At 36.7% G+C, this 22,553-nt stretch overlaps 2 protein-coding genes across 2 annotated transcripts; both read right to left on the bottom strand.

The window, feature by feature from the left end:
- Positions 1-14,595: 14,595 nt before the first annotated feature.
- LOC108990311 lies at positions 14,596-15,423 on the bottom strand. The gene is made up of 3 exons (XM_018964235.1): positions 15,226-15,423; positions 14,995-15,129; positions 14,596-14,907 (listed from the first exon to the last, which is right to left on the bottom strand). Exons 1-3 carry the CDS (start codon positions 15,421-15,423, stop codon positions 14,596-14,598), a joined length of 645 nt encoding a protein of 214 aa, XP_018819780.1.
- A 3,996-nt stretch (positions 15,424-19,419) lies between these two features.
- Positions 19,420-21,668, bottom strand: LOC108990310. Its single transcript, XM_018964234.1, has 4 exons — positions 21,059-21,668; positions 20,675-20,914; positions 20,257-20,534; positions 19,420-19,584 (listed from the first exon to the last, which is right to left on the bottom strand). Exons 1-4 carry the CDS (start codon positions 21,666-21,668, stop codon positions 19,420-19,422), a joined length of 1,293 nt encoding a protein of 430 aa, XP_018819779.1.
- Positions 21,669-22,553: the final 885 nt, after the last annotated feature.

Below are 22,553 nucleotides of genomic sequence, written 5' to 3'. Positions count from 1 at the left end.
TTCCTACTCAGCCTCAACCTAACCCTCAAGGACGGAATTAGCAAATTCAGAGTAATGCTAAAAGTGCCAATGTCAAGTCTCATCACAACTCTAAGGAGTGGTAAGGTTGTGGATATTCCTGAACATGGTGCAACCAGCTCAGGTAAAAACTATAACCCTTCCCAAGATATTTGAGCCAAGCATGCTAGAATCTGAAACAAATACATGCCCCACACCTGCTCCATTCCCACATAGATTACTTTCTCTGCATAAGGAAAAATAGCATGCTGAAATTCTAGAAATTTTTAGACATGTCAAGATTAATATCCCTCTTCTTGATGCTATAAAGCAAATTCCTACTTATGCTAAATTTTTAAAGGATTTATACACTATAAAAAGGAAGTTAAATGTGCAGAAAAAGGCCTTTCTCATTGAGCAAGTTGGTGCAATACTTCAAAATCACATACCACCCAAGTATAAAGATCCTAGTTCACCAACTATTTATTGTGTCATTAGAAATTCCAAAATTGGCTCAACTTTACTTGACTTGGGTTTAGGGGTTAATTTGCTACCTTTTAGTGTGTATGAACAATTGGGTTTGGGGGAATTAAATGCCACTTCTATTATTTTACAGCTTGCTGATAGATTCAACAAAATACCATAGGGTATTGTTGAGGATGTTTTTGTCCAAGTGGATAAATTCTACTATCCAGTAGATTTTGTGGTACTGGACATGAAAGTAACTATCCATTCAAATTCTTCAGCACCTGTGATTTTAGGGAGACCATTTTTAACAACTTCCAATGCTATAATTAATTGTAAAAGTGGTGTCTTAAAACTAAGTTTTGGGAACATGACTTTAGAATTGAACATTTTCAATTTGTGCAGGCAACCTCAAGAACTCGAGGATCTTCAAGAAGTCAATGCACTGGAGTCTCTTCTTTCTGTCTCTGCTGAATTATGATTGTAATGAACAATGGGAGGAATTAGAGAACTCCCTTGATTTAGTTAAACCTACTAACATTATGTCATCTGTGTGTGCTGCAGGAAATTCTACTGAGGTGTAGTGGAAGCTCAAATTTGAGCCATTACCAGCACTTCCAGCAGCATTAAAGCCTTCCACAAAAAAGATCCCAGTGCTGGAATTAAAGCCCTTGCCTTCAGAATTGAAATATGCTCACTTGGGTCCAAAAAATTCATTTCAAGTGGTAATTTCTTCTCAATTATCTCCTGACCAAGAGAGTAAGTTATTGACCATGTTGAAACAACATATAGCAGCCATTGGTTGGTGCATTGTTGACATCAAAGGTATAAGCCCTCTTACTTGCACTCATAGGATATATTTTGAAGAAGACTCAAAACCTTCTAGGGAAATGCAAATGAGACTAAATCCTACAATGAAGGAAGTAGTAAAAGTTGAGGTTTTGAAACTTTTAGACATAGGCATCATATATCCCATTGTAGACGGCAAATGGGTTAGTCCAATCCAAGTAGTTCCAAAAAAATCTCGGGTGATTGTGATATAAAATAACAAGGGGGAGTTGGTGCTTACTAGGGTAACCACAAGCTGGGGAATGTGTGTAGACTATAGGAAACTCAATGCAGCCTCTAGGAAAGACTATTTTCCCTTGCCTTTCCTTGACCAGATTTTAGCAAAAATGGCTGGGCATGAGTACTATTGCTTCTTAGGTGGGTTTTCTGGATACTATCAAATAGAGATAGCCCCTGAGGATCAAGAGAAAACCACATTTACTTGCCCCTTTGGCACTTTTGCTTTCAAAAGAATGTCATTTGGGCTATGCAATGCCCCGACTACTTTTCAAAGATGCATGCTAAGCATCTTTAGTGATTTAATTGAGAACATTGTAGAAGTATTTATGGATAATTTTTCAGTCTTTGGAAAATCATTTGATGCTTTCTTAGCTAACCTACAAGTTGTTCTAAGAAGATGTGAGGAAGTTGTTCTAAGAAGATGTGAGGAAAATCAGCTGTTGTTAAACTGGGACAAATGTAATTGTATGGTCCAGTAGGGCATAGTTATTGGACACATTGTGTCCTCACGAGGCATTGAGGTTGATATGGCTAAAATAGAATGAATTTCAAACTTGTCTGTGCCTAGGAATGTAAAGGATGTTAGGTCCTTTTTTAGGCCATGTTGGTTTTTACAGAACATTTATAAAAACATGTAGTGATATCTCTAAACCTTTCTGTCAACTTCTCATGCATGTTGTCAAGTTTGAATGGACCAATGAATGTCAAAACTGTTTTGAGCAATTAAAATATTTCCTCACCACTACACCCATTGCTCAACCCCTTGATTGGACACTTTCTTTTGAATTAATGTGTGATGCTAGTGACTATGTTGTACGAGCTGCACTTGGGCAGCAAAAAAATAAGATGTCACATGTCATCTATTATGCTAGTAAGACCTTGAATGCTGGCCAAAGAAGCTACTCTACCATAGAAAAATAACTCCTAGCTATTGTATTTGCTTTGGATAAATTTAGATCTTATTTGCTTGGCTCTTCTGTCACCATATTTACTGACCATGCAGCACTTAAATTTCAATTATTCAAAAAGGATACAAAACCAAGGCTAATATGGTGGATTCCCTTACTACAGGAAAAGGGGGTGGAAAATGTGGTGCCGGTCCATTTGTCTCAACTTACATCTAAAAATTCTGAACACTCACATTTAATTTCTTATTATTTTTCTGAAGAACAATTATTTTCAATTGAGACTTTAGCATGGTATGCTAACCTTGTAAATTTTCTGGTCACAGGAAAAACTCCTTCTCATTGGACTGTACAAGACATCAAGAGGTTGAAATCTGAAGTTAAGTGTTTTTTCTAAGATGGTCCATACCTCTTTAAGTACTATTCAGATCATATTATTAGAAAGTGTGTACCCAATTCTAAAATTTCTGGTGTGTTGCCCTTCTGTCATTCAGAAGCTTGTGGTGGGCATTTTCAGCCCACAAAACAGTAGCTAAAATTCTTCAAAGTGGGTTTTATTAGCCTTTTATGTTTAAAGATGCATATAGCTTTTGTAAGGCCTGTGAATCTTGTCAAAAATTAGGATGTATCATTAGGAGAAATATGATGCCCATGCAGCCTATACTAGTGATTGAAATTTTTGACAGTTGGGGGATATATTTTATGGGTCCATTCCCCTCTTCTTATGGCTATTTGTATATCTTGCTTACTGTGGACTATGTTTCTAAGTGGGTTGAGGCAGTCCCATGCAAAAACAATGACCATCAAGTGGTTTTAAAATTTTTAAAGGAAAACATTTTTGCAAGATTTGGCATGCCTAAGGCCATTATCAGTGATAATGGTACCCCTTTTTGTAATAAATATTTTTCTGCCTTAATGAAGAAATATGGCATCCATTATAAAGTCTCGACACCTTATCATCCTCAAACCAATGGCTAAGTTGAGCTAGCTAATATGGAAATAAAAAATATTATTGGAAAAACAGTTGGCCCTAACAAAATGGACTGGTCATTGCATTTAACTAATGATTTTTGGGCTTATAAGATAGCCTATAAAACCATTTTCTACATATGGACTAGTGTATAGGAAGGCTTGCCATTTGCCTGTAGAGTTAGAACACAGGGCATATTGGGCCATTAAAAAATTCAATTTCAACACTGACCAGGCTAGTTTTGTAAGAAAATTGCATATGCCTGAATTAGATGAGTTTATAATGGATACCTACAATAATTCCAAGCTGTCCAAAGAGAGGACGAAGAAATGTCATGATAAACTTATCTAATGTAAAATCATTGAGCCTGACCAACAAGTGTTATTATATAATTCTCAGTTATACTTATTTCCTGGCAAATTAAGGTCTCGGTGGAGTGGTCCATATGTGGTCAAAACTATCTTTCCCCATGGTACTGAGGAAATCATGAAATCCTCAAAATGGTAACATGTTCAAAGTTAATGGTCAAAGACTCAAACCTTTCATTTGTAATTTCTTATTTGAAGAGTCTACTCTACATTTGTTGAACCCAAATAATAATCCAGTTATAGAATCAACTTGATTTGGTTTCTTGATCTATCACTTATGTTTTTATTCTCTTATGTTGTTGTAGTCAATTTTTTTGTTGTTTTATTTCTTCCTTCATTATTTTCTTCACAACTCAATCAGGTACTGTCTCTCACAACCTCTTTACTGGTTCTCTTTTCCTATAGACATTTCATTTTGTTGCTTAGTTTCTTTTAAGTGTTCTTTCTCTCATGCATCTTTAATTCTTTCGCATCATTGAGGACAATACTACAATCTACTGGGGGAGGGGAGATAACTTAATTTTTTTTTCCTACCATAGACACATTCTAATCCATCTTTGAAAGTGTTGTGAATGAGTCAATAGCATATTGACACCCTTGTTTCTGAACATGTTGTGCTCTGAGTAGACTTACTGAGGTTATAGAACATTTAAAGTTCTATCATATTCAGAAGTTAGGTCAAAAGGGAAGTTTATCCAGCTTGTTTAGTTGCTTAAACCAAGGGATAGTAGTTGAAATCTTGCTAAGCACACACATACTCAAAAGAATTAGACAAACTCCAGTGTGCCATTACTTGTTGATTTACATTCCAGTCATGTGGGGCTCCAATGAACCATATTCTAATGGCTTAGGAAGAAATTTGATAAATCAAAAGAGAAAATGGACAAGCCAGGGACCAAGAAGAAGAAGAAAAAAAAAATCTTGTGTATTAGAAAAGGATGCCTATTACCGGTGCCCTCCATAAGAAGATGAGCCTTTTAAAGTGTAATAGCATGAAAGCCAATAGTACAATGGTTTTGAATTAGAGTGAGACCATATGGTCATCTCAGATCTTCTGCAATAATTGAAACTTCTAATGTGTCTTGGTAGTCGATTATGGAATTCTGACCTTAGCCCCATGCACTGAAAAAAGTAATATTTTATTGTGCTTATCCTTTTTGGTTGATTGACAAAACAGTGTATAAACCTTTTTGTTGGCACTAAATTTCTGATCAATTTATTTGCAATGTTCTTAAACTCAGTGAGTTTTACTCCATGGCATGAGTGGTTGGTAATCTGTTCTATCTACGATGCCAATCATTTTGTTTCCTAGGGACTACGAAAAAGTTAGTTGGGGGGGGGGGGTGTGATGAAAGGGAAATAATGCTATTTTAAGTACTTATTACACTTGATTTAATAAGTTTTATTTGCAAAAAGAGTATTTAATAAACAATGCATAACAGTTGGGCTATTGACATGTGTAAATACTAATTACACAATAAAAATAGACTTGGGCTCAATTTTTAATTCTCATTGTGTGTATTGTAGGTTGGGGCCCACATTTGCAATAAGACTTAATTTATTCATAACATAGCAAAGCAAGATTGAGGTCCACGTTTGCATAAGGCTTACTTTATTCATAACTCATTCACATCAAAATTGAGCCCAAGTCTACTAATGGGAGAAGAATGGAAGAATCTAAAGGGTTACGAAAAGCAGAAGAAAAAAAACAAAAGAAAGAAAGGAAAAAGAAAACAGTTAGGGGAGCAACGAAGAAGGGAGATTTCATGGCAAAGAGAGAGAAATAGCAATTGGAAATGAGTATAAAGAAGGGGAAACATGCCAGAGAGAGGGAGTCAGTTAGCATACAATTTCTTTCACTTCTTTTATATTTCAGAAGTTTTCGAAAGTTTCTAGGGTTTTTCATTTTGTTGAGATTTGATGTTGATGATGGTAAATTTAGGCTAAATTTGTAGCCTAGGTTGTGGTAAAACCTTCCTTTGCTACTTATGATTGTTAAGTTTCTATAAATCAAATGAGAAAACTAGGCAGTATCATATTGTGAAGCTTTCCCTTTTTCAATCTCGGAGACCTGAGTGTGCACACAGGAAAGAACACATAAAAGACCATTTTGTTTCCAAAATGGGTGCACTCATATCATTTCATGTCATGTTGGTACCAACCATATCACGTGAACCAGTATCATCATATCAAAACCATATTCAGAATCAAAATTAAAATAGATAAGTATATCAAAGGTTTTTTCATATCCATATCATATCAAATCATGTGCTGAACATATTCATATCATTTCCATTTGGTCAAAAACAGATCCAAATCATTTTCATATTACAAGTAGAAAAAATCATAGATATCATATTCGTTCTTTTGCACATTTCAGAAACATGTCAAATATTGTTCATGTCTACACTATTCATGTCAAAAGCATTTCTTTTCTCTTTCATAGATATGTCATGAGTGAATGCAAAACATATACTAAGGTTGTTTTTCACCTTTTCTTTGTAAAACAAAATGCACAGTTTTACAAACCAACCTCAATTCAGTTCTTTTTATGCAAATCTAGCATAGGAACCCTGTTTACCTGGACTTAGTTTTTTCAAAAATTTTCTTGACAAAGTCGAACAATTATCAATCGTCACTTATATGATAATCATGTAATTTCCGTAAATTTCCAATCCATCACCCATCGAGTGGCTGAGCATGGTGGTGAGGTCTGGACCGAGGTTCACAAGGGATGGATAGACTTGTGCGGCAAAAACATGTGGTTGCAGTGGGTCACCCGACTCACCCTCTGTTTTTGTTTTGTGAAAAAAGAAAAAATACAATCGTGGGTGATGGAGGCTGTGGTTGACGGCAATGATCCTCACTAGCGCAGTGGAGAGGAGAACGAGCGGCACTTATTCTAGGGTTGTTGTTTTTTAATATATATAATAGCTATAAGTAGTAAACAGATCAAACCTAAAGGAAAGGGAAGGAGAGGCTTGCATGAAAATGGGGAAATGGTGTGAACCCTTGCTACGTGGAATCTGGAAACGCTTTTTGTGGGCCTAGGCCTGGCAACGGGTTGGGTCTTACATCCTCCCCCCATATAAAAATTATGTCCTCAAAATTTGTTACAAATTTTCAAAGCTCCTATCGAGAAGTCGTGGGTGCTTATCTCGCATTTCTTCCTCTAATTCCCAAGAAGCTTGATTAGTAGCGTGATTTTTCCACAACACTTTAACCAAAGGAATAGTTGGAGTCCATAACACTTGTTCTTTCTTTTCTAAGATCCGAACTGATTCTTTCTGATAAGTCATATCTTCCTGAATCTGAAGTGGTTCATAGTCAATAATGTGCGTCGGGTCAAGTATATACTTCCTCAACATGCAAATATGAAATACATTATGCACACCCGCAAGTGCCGGTGGAAGTGCTACTCTATGAGCCACCTGTCCAATCCGGTCAAGAATCTCAAATGGCCTAATATATCTTAGGCTCAACTTGCCCTTCTTTCCAAATCTCATAACTCCTTTCATCAATGCTATTCTCAAAAATACTTTATCTCCAACCTCAAACTCTAATTGGCAGTGACGTTTATCTGCATAACTCTTTTGTCGGCTCCGAGCTTCTTTCATTCTAGCCCAAATGATATCTATCTTTTATGTGGTCTGCTGAATAATCTCTAGCCCCAAAACTTTCCTTTTACCTACTTCATCCCAATACAATGGAGATCTACACCTTCTACTATACAAAACCTCGTAGGGTGCCATTCCAATGCTAGCCTGGAAACTATTATTATAAGCAAACTCGGCCAATGGTAAATGTCGCACCCAAGTTCCCTTAAAATTCATCACACATGCCCTCAACATGTGTTCCAAGATTTGAATAGTTCTTTCTGACTGTCCATCTGTCTGAGGGTGAAATGCAGTATTGAAACTTAACTTAGTACCCATTGCTTCCTATAAGCTTCGCCGAAACTTGAAAGTGAAACGAGGGTCTCTATCCGACACAATGGATGTTGATACCCAATGCAACGTCACTATCTCCTACACATACAGCTCAGCTAGTGTCTCTAGTTTATAAGAAACTTTATTGGGAACAAAATGAGTGGTTTTTGTTAAGCAATCCAAGATCACCCATATAGCATCTTGTCTGCTCAATGTCCTTGGTAGGCCTGTTACAAAGTCTATGGAGATATGATCCCACTTCCACTCTAGAATTTGGAGTGGTTGTAATAATCCTGCTAGTCTTTAATGCTCCGCCTTCACCTGTTGACAAGTTAGGCATTGTTCTACAAATTTCGCAAATTCTTTTTTCATACCATTCTAGCAAAAAGACTCTCTCAAGTCTCGATACATCTTGGTACTCCCCAGGTGAACTGTGTATAAGGAACAATGTGCTTCTTCAAGAATTACCCCTTTCGGTTCTTCATTGGCTGGCACGCACAATCTTCCTCTAAACCTTAAAAATCTTTCCTCGGAAATGTTAAAGTCAGATTTTCCCCCATTCCCAACTTCTTCCACTAGCTTCACCAACCCTGAATCCACTTTCTGAGCAGCTTTGATTCTGTTTGTCAAGGCTGGATGAATTATTAAACTAGCCATGAAAGTACTTGTATCACTAGTGATGACCTCAATACCGACTCTTTGTAGGTCCATTAACAACCTATGTTGAGTGGTAAGGGCTGCAACTGCCACTCCCATTGAGTTCCTACTTAAGGCATTGGCTATAACATTAGCTTTTCCCAGGTGACAATTGATGGTGCAATCATAATGTAACACCCCATCACTTAAGGTTCGGAGAGTTAACTCATGTTACCTGATAATTAACTCCAACATTGCTAATATATTTCCAAAAGCTCCAAATCAAACGTAAACACTTCAAATTTAAATAACTACAGATACCCGTATATAAAATTCTCAATACAGTAACCCCAAAAATTCGCAACTTCTCTACATGTCACGTAAACTCACGTTTCAACCACATAATTATCAAAATCACCAATACTCATCGAAAGATTTCTATTCTTAATCCACCATTCTAAAGTCATCTCACCCAATTTTTCATAGTCCTGATCCTCAGCTGAAATATCCAAAAATCATCTGAAAATATTGGAGATAAGAGGGGGTGAGTTATCAACAACTCAATAAGCAGAGAACATATGCTAGTATGTAAACATGAGCATTTTCACAAAGATCAGAATGCAGAAACAAAACATTTCAATTTTCAATATGCATATCTCAAAAATACATATTATCAGAAATCCAGAGCGATATTTCAAACATTTCATATTCAGAAAACAACTTTTCATATTCAAAGATTCCTTTGGCATAACATGATTGAACATCTTCATCTTATCATATCAGAACAGAACAGAGGCCATGTTTAACCGCTATGGTAGGGTTGTGCATTCTGAGAAAAATCAAGCAGAACATAAATCACCATGAATAACAAAGCGATTGCACCCAGAACAGAAATCCACTATTATATCCCGTGGTAGGGCTAGTGGTCACTATTTGTAACACCTCGTTCACGAAAAGACATTTTAGAATTTTTTAGGAGCCAGTGTGCTACTACTAAACTTGAACTTAAAACTTTTTCTCTTTAGCAATGCGTCAGATGTGAAAGATTTCTATAAAATAACAAACTTCAATAAATACTGAAAATCCAAAATAAAGTCTGCGGAAGCACTTATGAAAAAAATACGGAAGTCTCAAGTGTTTATCAAAATAATTTATTTAAACTTTAAACCATAAAAATAATTATAGCGAAATCTGTCTAGGCATCTACCTCACCTCCCTGGGTCAAGTCCTGTCCTACAGTCTCAACTTCATAAATGTCATCACCTAGGGTGGTTTAAAAAAACATGAAAATAAACTAAAATGAGTTGAATACTCAATAAGTAACACATCATACGGTAAACATAATAAACATAAGGTTTCTTGCAAAGCGTGCATATTCATAAATACATTCATAAATAACATGAACATAAACATTAACTTATCTTTCACTTATCATAGGCTGTTACCCACTGTTGACCCCCGTGAGTTAGGGTTAGTGAATTTAAATAGATTTCGATTCCGCCCGTAGCCACGGGTTGTGGAATCCATACATAAGGAAAACATACTGGGTGCACTACCAGCATGCACGACCTAGCAATACAATATGCCCATAACATAGGTACTGTTTTTATATTATAACATAGGTTGTTACATATCTTGTCATAATCATACTTGCATACTGGTCATTTCATAGATTTCAAGAGAAATCGCATACATACTTGTTATATCGTATCATAGATTTCAAATGAAATCGCATTCTTCCATAATATCATGATACATGTTTCCTCACATAAATTCATGATTTTTCATAGAAAATTTTATGAAATAACTCTCACATAAAATAATGCATTTTACAAAAAACATTTATGAATAATCTTTCACATAAAATCATGCATTTGATAAATAATTTTATGGATTATCTTTCACATAAAATCATGCATTTAATAAATAATTTTATGAATAATCTTTCACATAAATCATGCATTTAATAAATAATTTTATGAAATATCTCTGACATAAAATCATGACTTTTTCATAATTTTATCATGTCTTAGGTACGTAAAAATGGGCTTCCAATGAAGGGCATACATGCATAATATCTTTTTTAAAAAGACAAACAGCTCACTGTACATACGTGTAAGGATATGATCATGCTACTTACCTCGTAGTGCATAATCCAATATTTCCAGGGCGCGATTGATTACCTATAAATACACGTAACTGGCATAAATTTCTAACTTAACATGTATTTCGTGATCAAAACCTGAATTTCCAATTTAACCTATATTTCCATAAATCTTGATCCTTCATAACTCTAAAATCACATTGACTCTATGCTATTGACATCAATTTTGTATAATTTTATCTGTCGAGCTTAAAATACAACTCTATCACCATGACACAAATCTAATTAATCTCAAGTCCAGCCCACAACTAAGCCAAATCCAATTTAAAAATACAAGTCCAATAAAACATCATTATAAATTTGTAAAACTCAAAACCTGGCCCTAATAAAAATACTACATGAAACCAACAACAAAAGCCCATCGCAAGCACCAAAAGGGCCTAGGGCCCAACGGCCCATTACGAAATTAAGGGTTCCTTCAGAACCCGAAACATGGCTATACGGAAAAGAAAAGAAACAAAAGAGTTTGAGAGAGAGAGATGGGTCTGTGATGGAGGAGCTCACCAAGGGAGGAAGAAGGCCACTGCGATGGCGGTTCTGGCGACAAGGGTCACGGCGGCGCAACTAGTGACTCCACTGAGTATGGTGGTGCGATGCAGTGAGAGAAAGAGAGAGAGTTTAGAGAGAGAGAATTCTACTAAACCGAAAACAACCGAGAGAGAGTGGAGGCTAGCGACGGTCGTGGGCTTACCGGAAGGGAGTGGGCTCGACGGGGTTAGGTTGGTCAGTACTTTCTGTGTCGTGGGAGAGGTGGTTCGGCGTCTCTTACGGTGGCTATTGTGGAAGAAGTGACTGCATGCTCTGTTTCGGACATGCAAAAACAGAGGTGCGTCCGTGGCTGCTACGGCGTGTCTTGGCGGCTGAGGGTGGTCCGATGTAGTCTATGGTGGCCGGTGATGGTGTCGGCATGTTCTGGGTAGTGTGGAGTCACTGCCGTGTGGGTTTGAAGCTGGGCTACTCTATGTGGTTCTTGGTGCAACTTTGCGGCAACGGGTGCTCTGTGTGCGTGAGTTTTCCCTTCTCTGCTGATTTGTGTTGTGTTTAATACTAGAGGGTCTCGATTAGTTTTATAAGCAGAGGAAAGTGAGGTATCGTGGTTTACAAGAGGGTGGATAGAGGTTGGAGTTTGGTTTCGGCTTGAGGCTGTTTGTTCACGCTGGAAAATAGACGCTCGGGCTGGACGCAATAAGCCTATATATATACACCCATGAAAACCCTAGTGAAGAAGGAGAAAGAAACGTACGTGCTTGGAAGTGGATTAGGTTTCGTGCGTGTTTGAAATTATAGAATAAAACTGGTAGCTAAGAGTTTCATTATGAAGAGGAAAAAAGAATAGGAATAGTGTTTGGACTCTAGCACACACGTGCTTGAAGTAAAAAAAAAAATAAAAGCTAAAAAAAATAGAATAAAATAATAATAATGGAGACCTAACTCTAGGTTTATAAAATAAAATAAAAAAAATCATCTGATAATTCGCTTTAACTCATTAAAAAAAAATTATCTGTAATTTTTTCCTAAATATAAGATCGGGTCGTTACACTATTCTATCCCGTGACAGGGCCAGAGGTCACTATTCTATCCCGTGACAGGGCCAGAGGTCACTATTGTATCCCGTGACAGGGCCAAAGGTCACTATTCTATCCCGTGACAGGGCCACATATCAGAGCAAAACAGAATCAAAATCATCATATCAGAATCAGAAACAGAGTTAGAACAGAATCAGAAAGTCATGCCAAAGGTTTTTCAGATACCACATCATATCAAAACAATGTATTTAAATTCAGATCATTCTCACATACTGAAAACAAAAGTCGAAGCATCTTTATAATCATTGCACAATTTTTCGTATTCTCAATATTGTTTCTTTTTCAGATTTCAAAGATAGCATGACAAAAATTTAGCTCATGTTTACACAAAGCATGTCAGAAATTATTTTTCCTTTTTCGTGCAGATTTCATGAGTGATGCAAATAAACAACCGAGGTTGGTTTTTCCCAAGTTTTCATTTCATCACAAAATATACAAAGTTTTCAGAAGGTCAACCTCGGTCTCAATAATTTGTACAAAACCTAGTATAGGAACCCCACTTACCTGGACATCTTATCTTTTTTTTTTTCAAAATTTTCCTCTAAATGTCGAATAATAATTAATCGTCAACTATAAAAATAACCACGTAATTCTCATAAATTTTCAATCGAACACATTGCAATATTTAAGCCTAAGATGCTAAAATAACCTATTTCAATTCTTCAAAAACCTAACTTCACGTAATCCTAAAATATCGGAACATTTTCTAAATTCATCAATATCCACTTAATTATAAACTCAGAATATTTCTAAAATTGCATAATAATATTAGTAATAGATACAATTATGTCGTAAAATACATATCTGGTTTATAGGCTCATTAAAACAAAACTGATTAAAGTAAGAGGGCAAATATTTCATTTAATAAAAATAGACTAATTAGTATCACTTTAAAGAGTTCAAAATAGAAATCCTACACCACTATGTACTTCTAAAAATATTAATACTTATAATATCTTTCAAATATTTATTCAATTTGTATTTAAAACAAAACTCATACAAAGTGAATTTAACACATAAAAACTACAACATGATCAACTTGTAAATATTTTGTTTAAAGCACCAGTACATTGGTTTAGCTTATAAGCCCAAACATCTGTGCCCAAAATAGACTATAACCCACGCAAAACAAAACTCAAGCTTTCATATTCAATGGGCATAATATTAACTCATATGTTCCAAATAAGGCAAGTTGATAAAACACCTAATATTATTTCAGTAATCGAGAATCACAAACATATGTATATTTCTTTCTTAAACTACCACAAGACAAGAAAGTCAAGAGATGAGCAACGACAGAAATTTACCCAAAGGAAACCGAGAGGCAACAAGCGATGGCTGGAAGATGCACTGACGGCAAGCACCAAAATCACCAAGATATGAGTGGAGCTCACGTCTTTGATGGCAAAAACAGGGCACGACAAAAGGGCAAAATATAGTAGTGAAGGACCAAACGAAAAAGGAATGCAATGGGAATAAATCACAAGCATGAGCCACGAAATTAGAAAGGGAGAGTTAAGAGAGCACAATAATGGTTGCTCACGGACAGACCTACAAATGGAGAGAAAAGCAGATGAAAAATATATGCTAAAGAGGAAAAGATTTGCACGGTTTTACAGCGAAAAGGGAAACTGAAAATTAAAGATATGGAAATGGAAACATCACCAACTGAAGATTGAGGAATGAACGGTGGCGTTGGCTGACTTGCAGAGGAAGAACCGAAAATGAAAATGGAGAGGAAGAAGAGACGCAGCAGACGGCAACCCACTGAAGAAAAGAAAAGAAAACATAAGAAAGGAACAAAATAAAATGGAGGAGAAGAAAAGAAGCAGCAGCTGAACGTATTGTAAAAGGGGATGAAGACTGGAACGGACATGAGGTGAAGAAGCCACGACACGCAGGAGAGAGAACGAGAAGAAAAGAAGAGATGAAGCCGTAAGGGCTGGACCCAAAACGATGCCGTTTGGGGGAATTTAGTGGGCTGGGTTGAAAGCTCACGGGTTGGGCTAGGGACCAAAATGGGTTGGGCTCAAAAAAAAAAAAAAAAAAAAATACACTCAAACAAGCCCAGTCCGAAAAATAGAAGGGTCTAACAAAAGAAAAAGACACGATAAAATAATTTAAGAGCCAAATAAAAACACTACAACTTAAGATTAATAATGTAAAATAATTAAAGTCCAGCAATAAAATTATTCATTATGGCAAAAAGCAATTTTAAATGCAAACAATAATTAACATCAAGCAAGCACATCAAAATAAATTTCATAACTTAAAAATATAATATAAATGCAACCATAAATCCGATAAATTTAAAACAAGAGAATTAATATTTAAGTTAATAAAAAAAAAAATCCTTCACAAAAATAAATACGCTAAAAATGTAGGGTATTACATCCTCCCCCCCTTAAAAAACTTTCGTCCTCGAAATTTGCTTAGCTAACTATTGCTACTTCCAAAGGGTTAATCACACTTCCGCTGCACCACTCTGATTTGAGTTGAATTCGAGCCTACACTGTGTTGTGTTGCTTCCTGTCTCGTTCCGTGAAACCAGTCCTCTGAGGCGGGTTGGGGTTCATGCTCCCATCTGGTTGCTTTGGACAATCTCTGACGAGGTGGCTATGCTTTTCACATCGAAAACACCGTCCAGTTCTCCTTCTGCAATCCCCAAAGTGTACTACGTCGCATGACTTGCAGGAGTTATTCCGTTGATTGTCCTGCACTTGTCTCTGGCCTGGGTTGTTCACTAACTTCATCCTCTTCCATGGTTCTTGGTCCTCGTTCGAGGGAAACCCTAATAGTTTCGACCCCTTCCTCTGCTCCTGAAGTTCAACACTTCTTTTGAAGCTTTGCTCAACTAATGTGGCCTTATTTACTAATTCTGAGAAGCTCTGGATCTAAAGGGCCACCACTCGCTCATAAATCTGGTTATTTAGTCCCTCCTCAAATTTTCGGGTCTTCTTCTCCTCATCGGGTATCAGATATAAGGCAAAGCGTGATAGTTCAATATATCTGGCCGCATACTGGTGCACCGTCATAGTACCCTGCACTAAGTCGGCAAAATCCTTGGCCCTAGCATCCCTAATTGATCTGGGAAAGAAACGGTCAAAGAAAATCTACTTGAAGTGAGGCCAACTAACCACTCCCCTCCCATCAGCTTCCCTGATGCTTCTCTCCGATATCCACCATCGTTTAGCCTCACCGGTGAGCTTGAAGGCGGAGTACAATACTTTTTGTTTGTCAATACAATTCAAGACACGGAGTACCTCCTCAATGTCCTGGATCCAATCCTCAGCTAAGGTCGGGTCGCCACGACCATAAAAAATGGGAGGGTGCATCTGATTGAACTACTCTATGGTGCATTCGTCCTTTTCATTTCCTGCATTCGAACCCCCAATATTTCGAACACGTCGTCGAGCAGCCATCCTGGAAGACTCATCTTTGGTTAAACGTTTCAAAGGAATAAAATAATAAAGTAATAACTGTGCGAAAAAATATAACCACCAATTAATCTATACATCACGAATCGGCAATCTATTTCTTGAAGTCCACATAATTCTAAACCCCAATCCAAAAATTTATTTCCTAAAGTCCATAATTTCAAGACCTCATATATCAGAGTCTACGGAACTTCAAACCTGGTTTTTAATCAAACTTATTTACACTTATAAAATCTAAACCTTAAATCTTATCAAAATCATTTTCTACATTCCATCAAAAAGCCTACTGGATCTAAAACCTTAAACGTCATAAAGATCGGTTCTTAAAATTTACAAACTTTAATACCTCAAATTTCCTAGAACATATTCCCAAAAGCCTATCAGATTCTAAAACCTTTAAATACAAATTTCACCGTCACTAAGTCCTATAATTTCTACACCTCAAATCCTAAGTTACATCCTAACCCACAATATCTAAAACCTCAAATGTTATAGTCTGCAGAACCTCAAACCTGGCTCTGATACCAACTATAACACCCCGTTCTCGAGGGTTCAGAAAGTTAACTCATGTTACCTGATAATTAACTCCAATATTGCTAATATACTTCTAAAAGCTCCAAATCAAACGTAAACATTTCAAATTTAAATAACCACACATACCACGTATATAAAATCCTCAATACAGTAACCCCAAAAATTCGCAACTTCTTTACATGTCACTTAAACTCACGTTTCAAACACATAATTATCAAAATCACCAATACTCATCGAAAGCTTTCTATTCTTAATCCACCATTCTAAAGTCATCTCACCCAATTCTTCGTTGTCCTGATCCTCAGTTGAAATATCCAAAAATCATCTAAAAATATTAGAGATAAGAGGGGGTGAGTTATCAACAACTCAGTAAGCAGAGAACATATGCTAGTATATAAACATGAGCATTTTCACAGAGTTCAGAATGCAGAAACAAAACATTTCAATTTTCAATATGCATATCTCAAAAATACATATTATCAGAAATCCATTGCGATATTTGAAACATTTCATATTTAGAAAACAACTTTTCATATTCAAAGACTCATTTGGCATAACATGACTGAACATCTTCATCTTATCATATCAGAACAAAACAGAGGCCATGTTTAACCCCCGTGGTCGGGTTGTGCATTCTGCGGAAAACCAAGCAGAACATAAATCACCATGAATAACAAAGCGATTGCACTCAGAACAGAAATCCACTATTATATCTCGTGGTAGGACAAGAGATCACTATTCTATCCCGTGATAGGGCCAGAGGTCCCTATTCTATCCAGTGACAGGGCTAGAGGTCACTACTGTATCCCGTGACAGGGCCAGAGGTCACTATTCTATCCCGTGACAGGGCCACATATCAGAGCAAAACAGAATCAAAATCACCATATCAGAATAAGAAACAGAGTCAGAAAAGAATCAGAAAGTCATGCCAAAGGTTTTTCATATACCACATCATATCAAAACAGTGTATTGAAATTCATATCATTCTCAAATACTGAAAACAAAAGTCAGAGCATCTTTCTAATCAATGCACAATTTTTCGTATTCTCAATATAGTTTCTTTTTTAGATTTCAGAGACAGCCTGACAAAAATTTAGCTCATGTCTACACAATGCTTGTCAGAAATTATTTTTCCTTTTTCGTGCAGATTTCATGAGTGATGCAAATAAACGATCGAGGTTGGTTTTTTCCAAATTTTCATTTCATCACAAAATATACAAAGTTTTCAGAAGGTCAACCTCGGTCTCAATAATTCGTACAAAACCTAGTATAGGAACCCCACTTACCTGGACTTCTTAGCTTCTTTTTCAAAATTTTCCTCAAAATGTCGATCAATAATTAATCATCACCTATAAAAATAACCACGTAATTCTCATAAATTTTCAATCGAACACATTTCAATATTTAAGCCTAAGATGCTAAAATAACCTATTTCTATTCTTCAAAAACCTAACTTCACGTATTCCTAAAATATCGGCACATTTTCTAAATTCATAAATATCCACTTAATTATAAACTCAGAATATTTCTAAAATTGCAAAATAATATTAGTAATAGATACAATTATGTCGTAAAATACATATCTGGTTTACAGGCTCATTAAAACAAAACTGATTAAAGTAGGAGGCCAAATATTTCATTTAATAAAAATAGACTAATTAGTATCTCTTTAAAGAGTTCAAAATAGAAATCCTACACCACTATGTACTTCTAAAAATATTAATACTTATAATATCTTTCAAATATTTATTCAATTTGTATTTAAAACAAAACTCATACAGAGTGAATTTAACATATAAAAACTACAACATGATCAACTTGTAAATATTTTGTTTAAAGCACCAGTAGATTGGTTTAGCTTATAAGCCGAAACATCTATGCCCAAAATAGACTATAACCCACGCAAAAACAAAACTCAAGCATTCAGATTCAATGAGCATAATATTAACTCATATGTTCCAAATAAGGCAAATTGGTAAAACACCTAATATTATTTGAGTAACCAAGAATCACAAACATATGTATATTTCTTTCTTAAACTACCACAAGACAAGAAAGTCAAGAGATGAGCAATGGCAGAAATTTACCGAAAGGAAACTGAGAGGCAACAAGCGATGGCTGGAAGATGCACTCACGGCAAGCACCAAAATCACCAAGATATGAGTGGAGCTCACGGCTTTGATGGCAAAACCAGGGCATGGCAAAAGGGCAAAATAGAGTAGTGAAGGACCAAACGAAAAGGGAATGCAATGGGAATAAATCACAAGCATGAGCCACGAAATTAGAAAGGGAGAGTTAAGAGAGCACAATAATGGTTGCTCACGGACAGACCTACAAATGGAGAGAAAAGCAGATGAAAAATATATGCTAAAGAGGAAAAGATTTGCACGGTTTTACAGCGAAAAGGGAAACTGAAAATTAAAGATATGGAAATGGAAACATCACCATCCGAAGATGGAGGAATGAACGGTGGCATTGGCTGACTTGCAGAGGAAGAACCGAAAATGAAAACGGAGAGGAAGAAGAGACGCAGCAGACGGCAACCCACTGAAGAAAAGAAAAGAAAACGTAAGAAAGGAACAAAATAAAATGGAGGAGAAGAAAAGAAGCAGCAGCTGAACGTATTGTAGAAGGGGATGAAAACTGGAATGGACATGAGGTGAAGAAGCCACGGCGTGCAAGAGAAAGAGGGGGAAGAAAAGAAGAGATGAAGCCCTAAGGGCTGGACCCAAAACGATGCCGCTTGGGGAATTTAGTGGGCTGGGTTGAAAGCTCACGGGTTGGGCTGGGACCAAAATGGGTTGGGCTCAAAAGAAAAATAAAATAAAATAAAAAAAAAATACACTCAAACAAGCCTAGTCCGAAAAATAGAAGAGTCCAACAAAAGAAAAAACACAATAAAATAATTTAAGAGCCGAATAAAAACACTAGAACTTAAAATTAATAAAATAAAATAATTAAAGTCCAGAATAAAATTATTCATTAAGGTAAAAAGCAAATTTAAATGTAAATAATAATTAATATCAAGCAAGCACATCAAGATAAATTTCACAACTTAAAAATATAATATAAATGCAACCAGAAATCCGATAAATTTAAAACAAGAGAATTAATATTTAAGTTAATAAAAAGAAAATACTTCACAAAAATAAATACGCTAAAAATGCGGGGTATTACACATAATCCTTGATTAACTCAAGCCATCTCCTCTACCTCATATTTAATTCTTTTTGGATGAAGAAATATAAAAAACTCTTGTGATCCGTAAAAAATTTTGCACTTTTCCCCATATAGATAGTGTTTCCAAGTCTTAAGTGCAAAAATGACTGCCTCAAGTTCTAGATCTTGCGTGGGATAATTTTACTCGTACGCTTTCAGTTGGCGTGAGGCGTATGCTATAACCTTGCCATGTTGCATCAGTATGGACCCCAATCCAGGCCTTGATGCATCGCTATAAACTATAAATCCACCTCTAGCCTGGGGGACTGCTAACTCTGGAGCTGTCACTGATCTCCGTTTCAGCTCCTGGAAATTTTCTTCACACTTTGTGGTCCATTCAAACTTATTATTTTTTTTTTTGTGAGTGTTGTGAGAGGAATTGCTATCCTGGAGAAACCATAAATGAATTGACGATAATAACCCGCCAATCCCAAGAAACTTCTAACCTCATTAATATTCTTCGGTGTCGACTAATTAACCACTGCTTCCACTTTTCTCGCGTCCACTTAAATGCCATCTTTAGAAACTACATGCCCTAGAAATGCGATTGAATTAAGCCATAATTCGCACTTCTTCAATTTAGCAAACAACTTTTTATCTCTGAGTGTCCCAAGTACCAGCTTCAAATCATGCTCAGTCTTGCTTTTGCAGTATACCATCCAAAAATTCATGGAACACCCTATTCATCAAAACCATGAATACAACTAGGGCGTTAGTCAGGCCAAAAGGCATGACGAAAAACTCATAATGGCCATATCGGGTCCTGAAAACCGTTTTAGCTATGTCTTCTACCCTGATCTTCAATTGATGGTAACCCTATCGAAGATCAATCTTTGAAAATACTTGAGCACCATTGAGCTGATCAAACAAATCTTTTATACGGCGTAGTGGGTACTTATTCTTAATGGTCACCCGATTAAGTTCCCTATAATCAATACACATTCTCATCGATCCACCCTTCTTCTTCACAAAGAGAACTTGAGCTTCCCAAGGTGATACATTGGGCCTGATGAAACCCTTGTCCAACAAATCTTGCAACTGCTCCTTGAGTTCTACTAATTTAGACGGTGGCATCCAGTAAGGTGCTTTCGAAAGGGGTGTCGTGCCTGAGAGTAGTTCAATAGCAAACTCTACCTCTAGCTTGGGCGGGAGTCCAGGTAAATCTTCTGGGAAAACCTCTGGATAATCCCTCGCAGCAGGTATCTTCTCTAACTTCAACTCCTCTTTTGGTGCTTCTACCACAAGGTTAAGAATCCCTAACAACAATCATGTAACAATTTTCCAACTTGAATGACATATATGATGGGTGTATGCAACCTCACTTTCGAACCTGTGAACCGAAATTCACTTTCTTTTGGGGGTCTAAAAACCACTACCTTTTTAAAAAAATCTATACTGGTGTGGTAGCAAGCCAACCAATCCACACCCAAAATCCCATCAAACTCAATCATGTTAAACACTATTAAATCTGCTGCCATTAATCTTCCCTCAATTGATAAAGGACACTCTAGTAGAACCTCATCATAGACTACTGAATTTCCTGTTGGGGTTGCAACCACTAACTTGGACTTTAACTTTTCGGTTTCTAAGGTGCAAAATCGAGAATTAGTGATGGAAACAAATGAATGTGTCGCTCCTGAATCAAATAACACAATGGCATTGTTAGAAAATAGAGAAAGAGTACCTGTGGTCACAATCAACATCATTCATGAACTAAAATTTCCAACTCCTAACCTCAACCCACAAATTAATATCTTAAAACATAACAAATAAGTCATGCCTGTGATCACGTCATTCCTATCCTCTGCCTCTCCAGGTGTCAGAGCAAAAATCCGTGCAGGTGCAGTATTACACTGGATGTTGCCTCGCTCTGTCCCTTCTGCCCTAGGTGGTGGAGGCCTATTGCTATCCAATTGCAAAGGGCTGTCCTTGAGATAGTGACCCGATTTGCCACAATGGTAGCATAGTCCCGCTTCCTTCCTGCATACTTCGGCATGTACTTGGTTGCAAGTTCTACATTGATATGCTTGTCGGGTGCCCTGAACCAGCCTCTTACCCGAGCTACTACCTTCATTCCTCTTTTTCCATGATCCTTGGTCCATGCCAGAATGATGCCCTGATGAAATAGTCCTCTTCCTCTGATCGTGCAATGTAGTGCTCCTTTGAAGGCTTCGTTCAAAAACTGTGGCCTTATCTACCAACTCTGAGAAGTTCCAAATCTGGAAGTCCACTACTCGTTCATAAAAATTTCGATTTAGCCCTTTTTCGAATTTACGCGCCTTCTTTTCTTCATCAGGAATTAGATAAGTAGCAAAACGGGATAATTCAATGAATCTAGCTACATACTGGTGCACTGTCATGGTTCCCTGCACCAAAGTGGCAAATTCCATTACCTTATCCTCTCGGGCCGAGCTTGGGAAAAAACACTCAAGAAAAATTTGCTTAAAATGTAGCCAACTGGCTATTTCTGTCCCCATTGCTTCTCGGGTAGTTTTTTTTTAGATCCACCATCTTTTAGCCTCACCAGTCAGTTTGAATGTAGCATATGCCACCTTTTGTTCATCTGTGCATATTAGCACCTACAATATCTCCTCAATATATTGAACCCAATCCTTTGCTAGGCTTGGTTCACCTTTCCCATCGAATGAAGGGGGTGCATCCGATTGAACTATTCTATGGTACAGCCTCCTTCATTATAGTTGCGTTGGTGACCCAAGGGATTCTGTGCGAGATCATCTATTAATTGATGAGCTGCTGCTCGTAATTCTTGGGAAACACTCGGGTTTGCTTCCCTTTCATTCTCGTTTGCGTTCAAGTCCGACATCCTTCGTTCTCGATGACGAGGTGGCATCTTGAAAAAATAACTTGGATTTTTAATATTTGTTTCAAAATTTATAGCATTCAAACATAAATAATTAGTGGTAACTGTAAAAACTAAACATATATATAATACTTCAACGTTATAAAGGTACCTACAATAAAGAGGGAAGAAGTACACATAACAATAGTAATGATTAATCTCCAAAGTCTAAAAGCTTAACTCCATCAAATCTAATTAAAAAAAGTCTATAGAATCAAACCAAACCACAAACAATGTGAATTCAGCTCACAGACCCGTAAAATCCTATACATCAAAATCATTCCTAAGGTCTGCAAATTTTGCACCCTCAAATACCTATAGTATTCTACCTTATAGTCGGCTCCACTATCACATCAAATCTGAAAATGATTTCTTAAAGTCTATCTATACTCCAAAATCTCACAAACTGTAGTCT

The sequence above is a fragment of the Juglans regia genome, chromosome 14 (genome assembly GCF_001411555.2).
Source record: "Juglans regia cultivar Chandler chromosome 14, Walnut 2.0, whole genome shotgun sequence".
Taxonomy (NCBI): domain Eukaryota; kingdom Viridiplantae; phylum Streptophyta; class Magnoliopsida; order Fagales; family Juglandaceae; genus Juglans; species Juglans regia.
The sequence above is the reverse complement of the archived record's forward strand: the minus strand, read 5'-3'. Positions and strand labels throughout refer to the sequence as shown.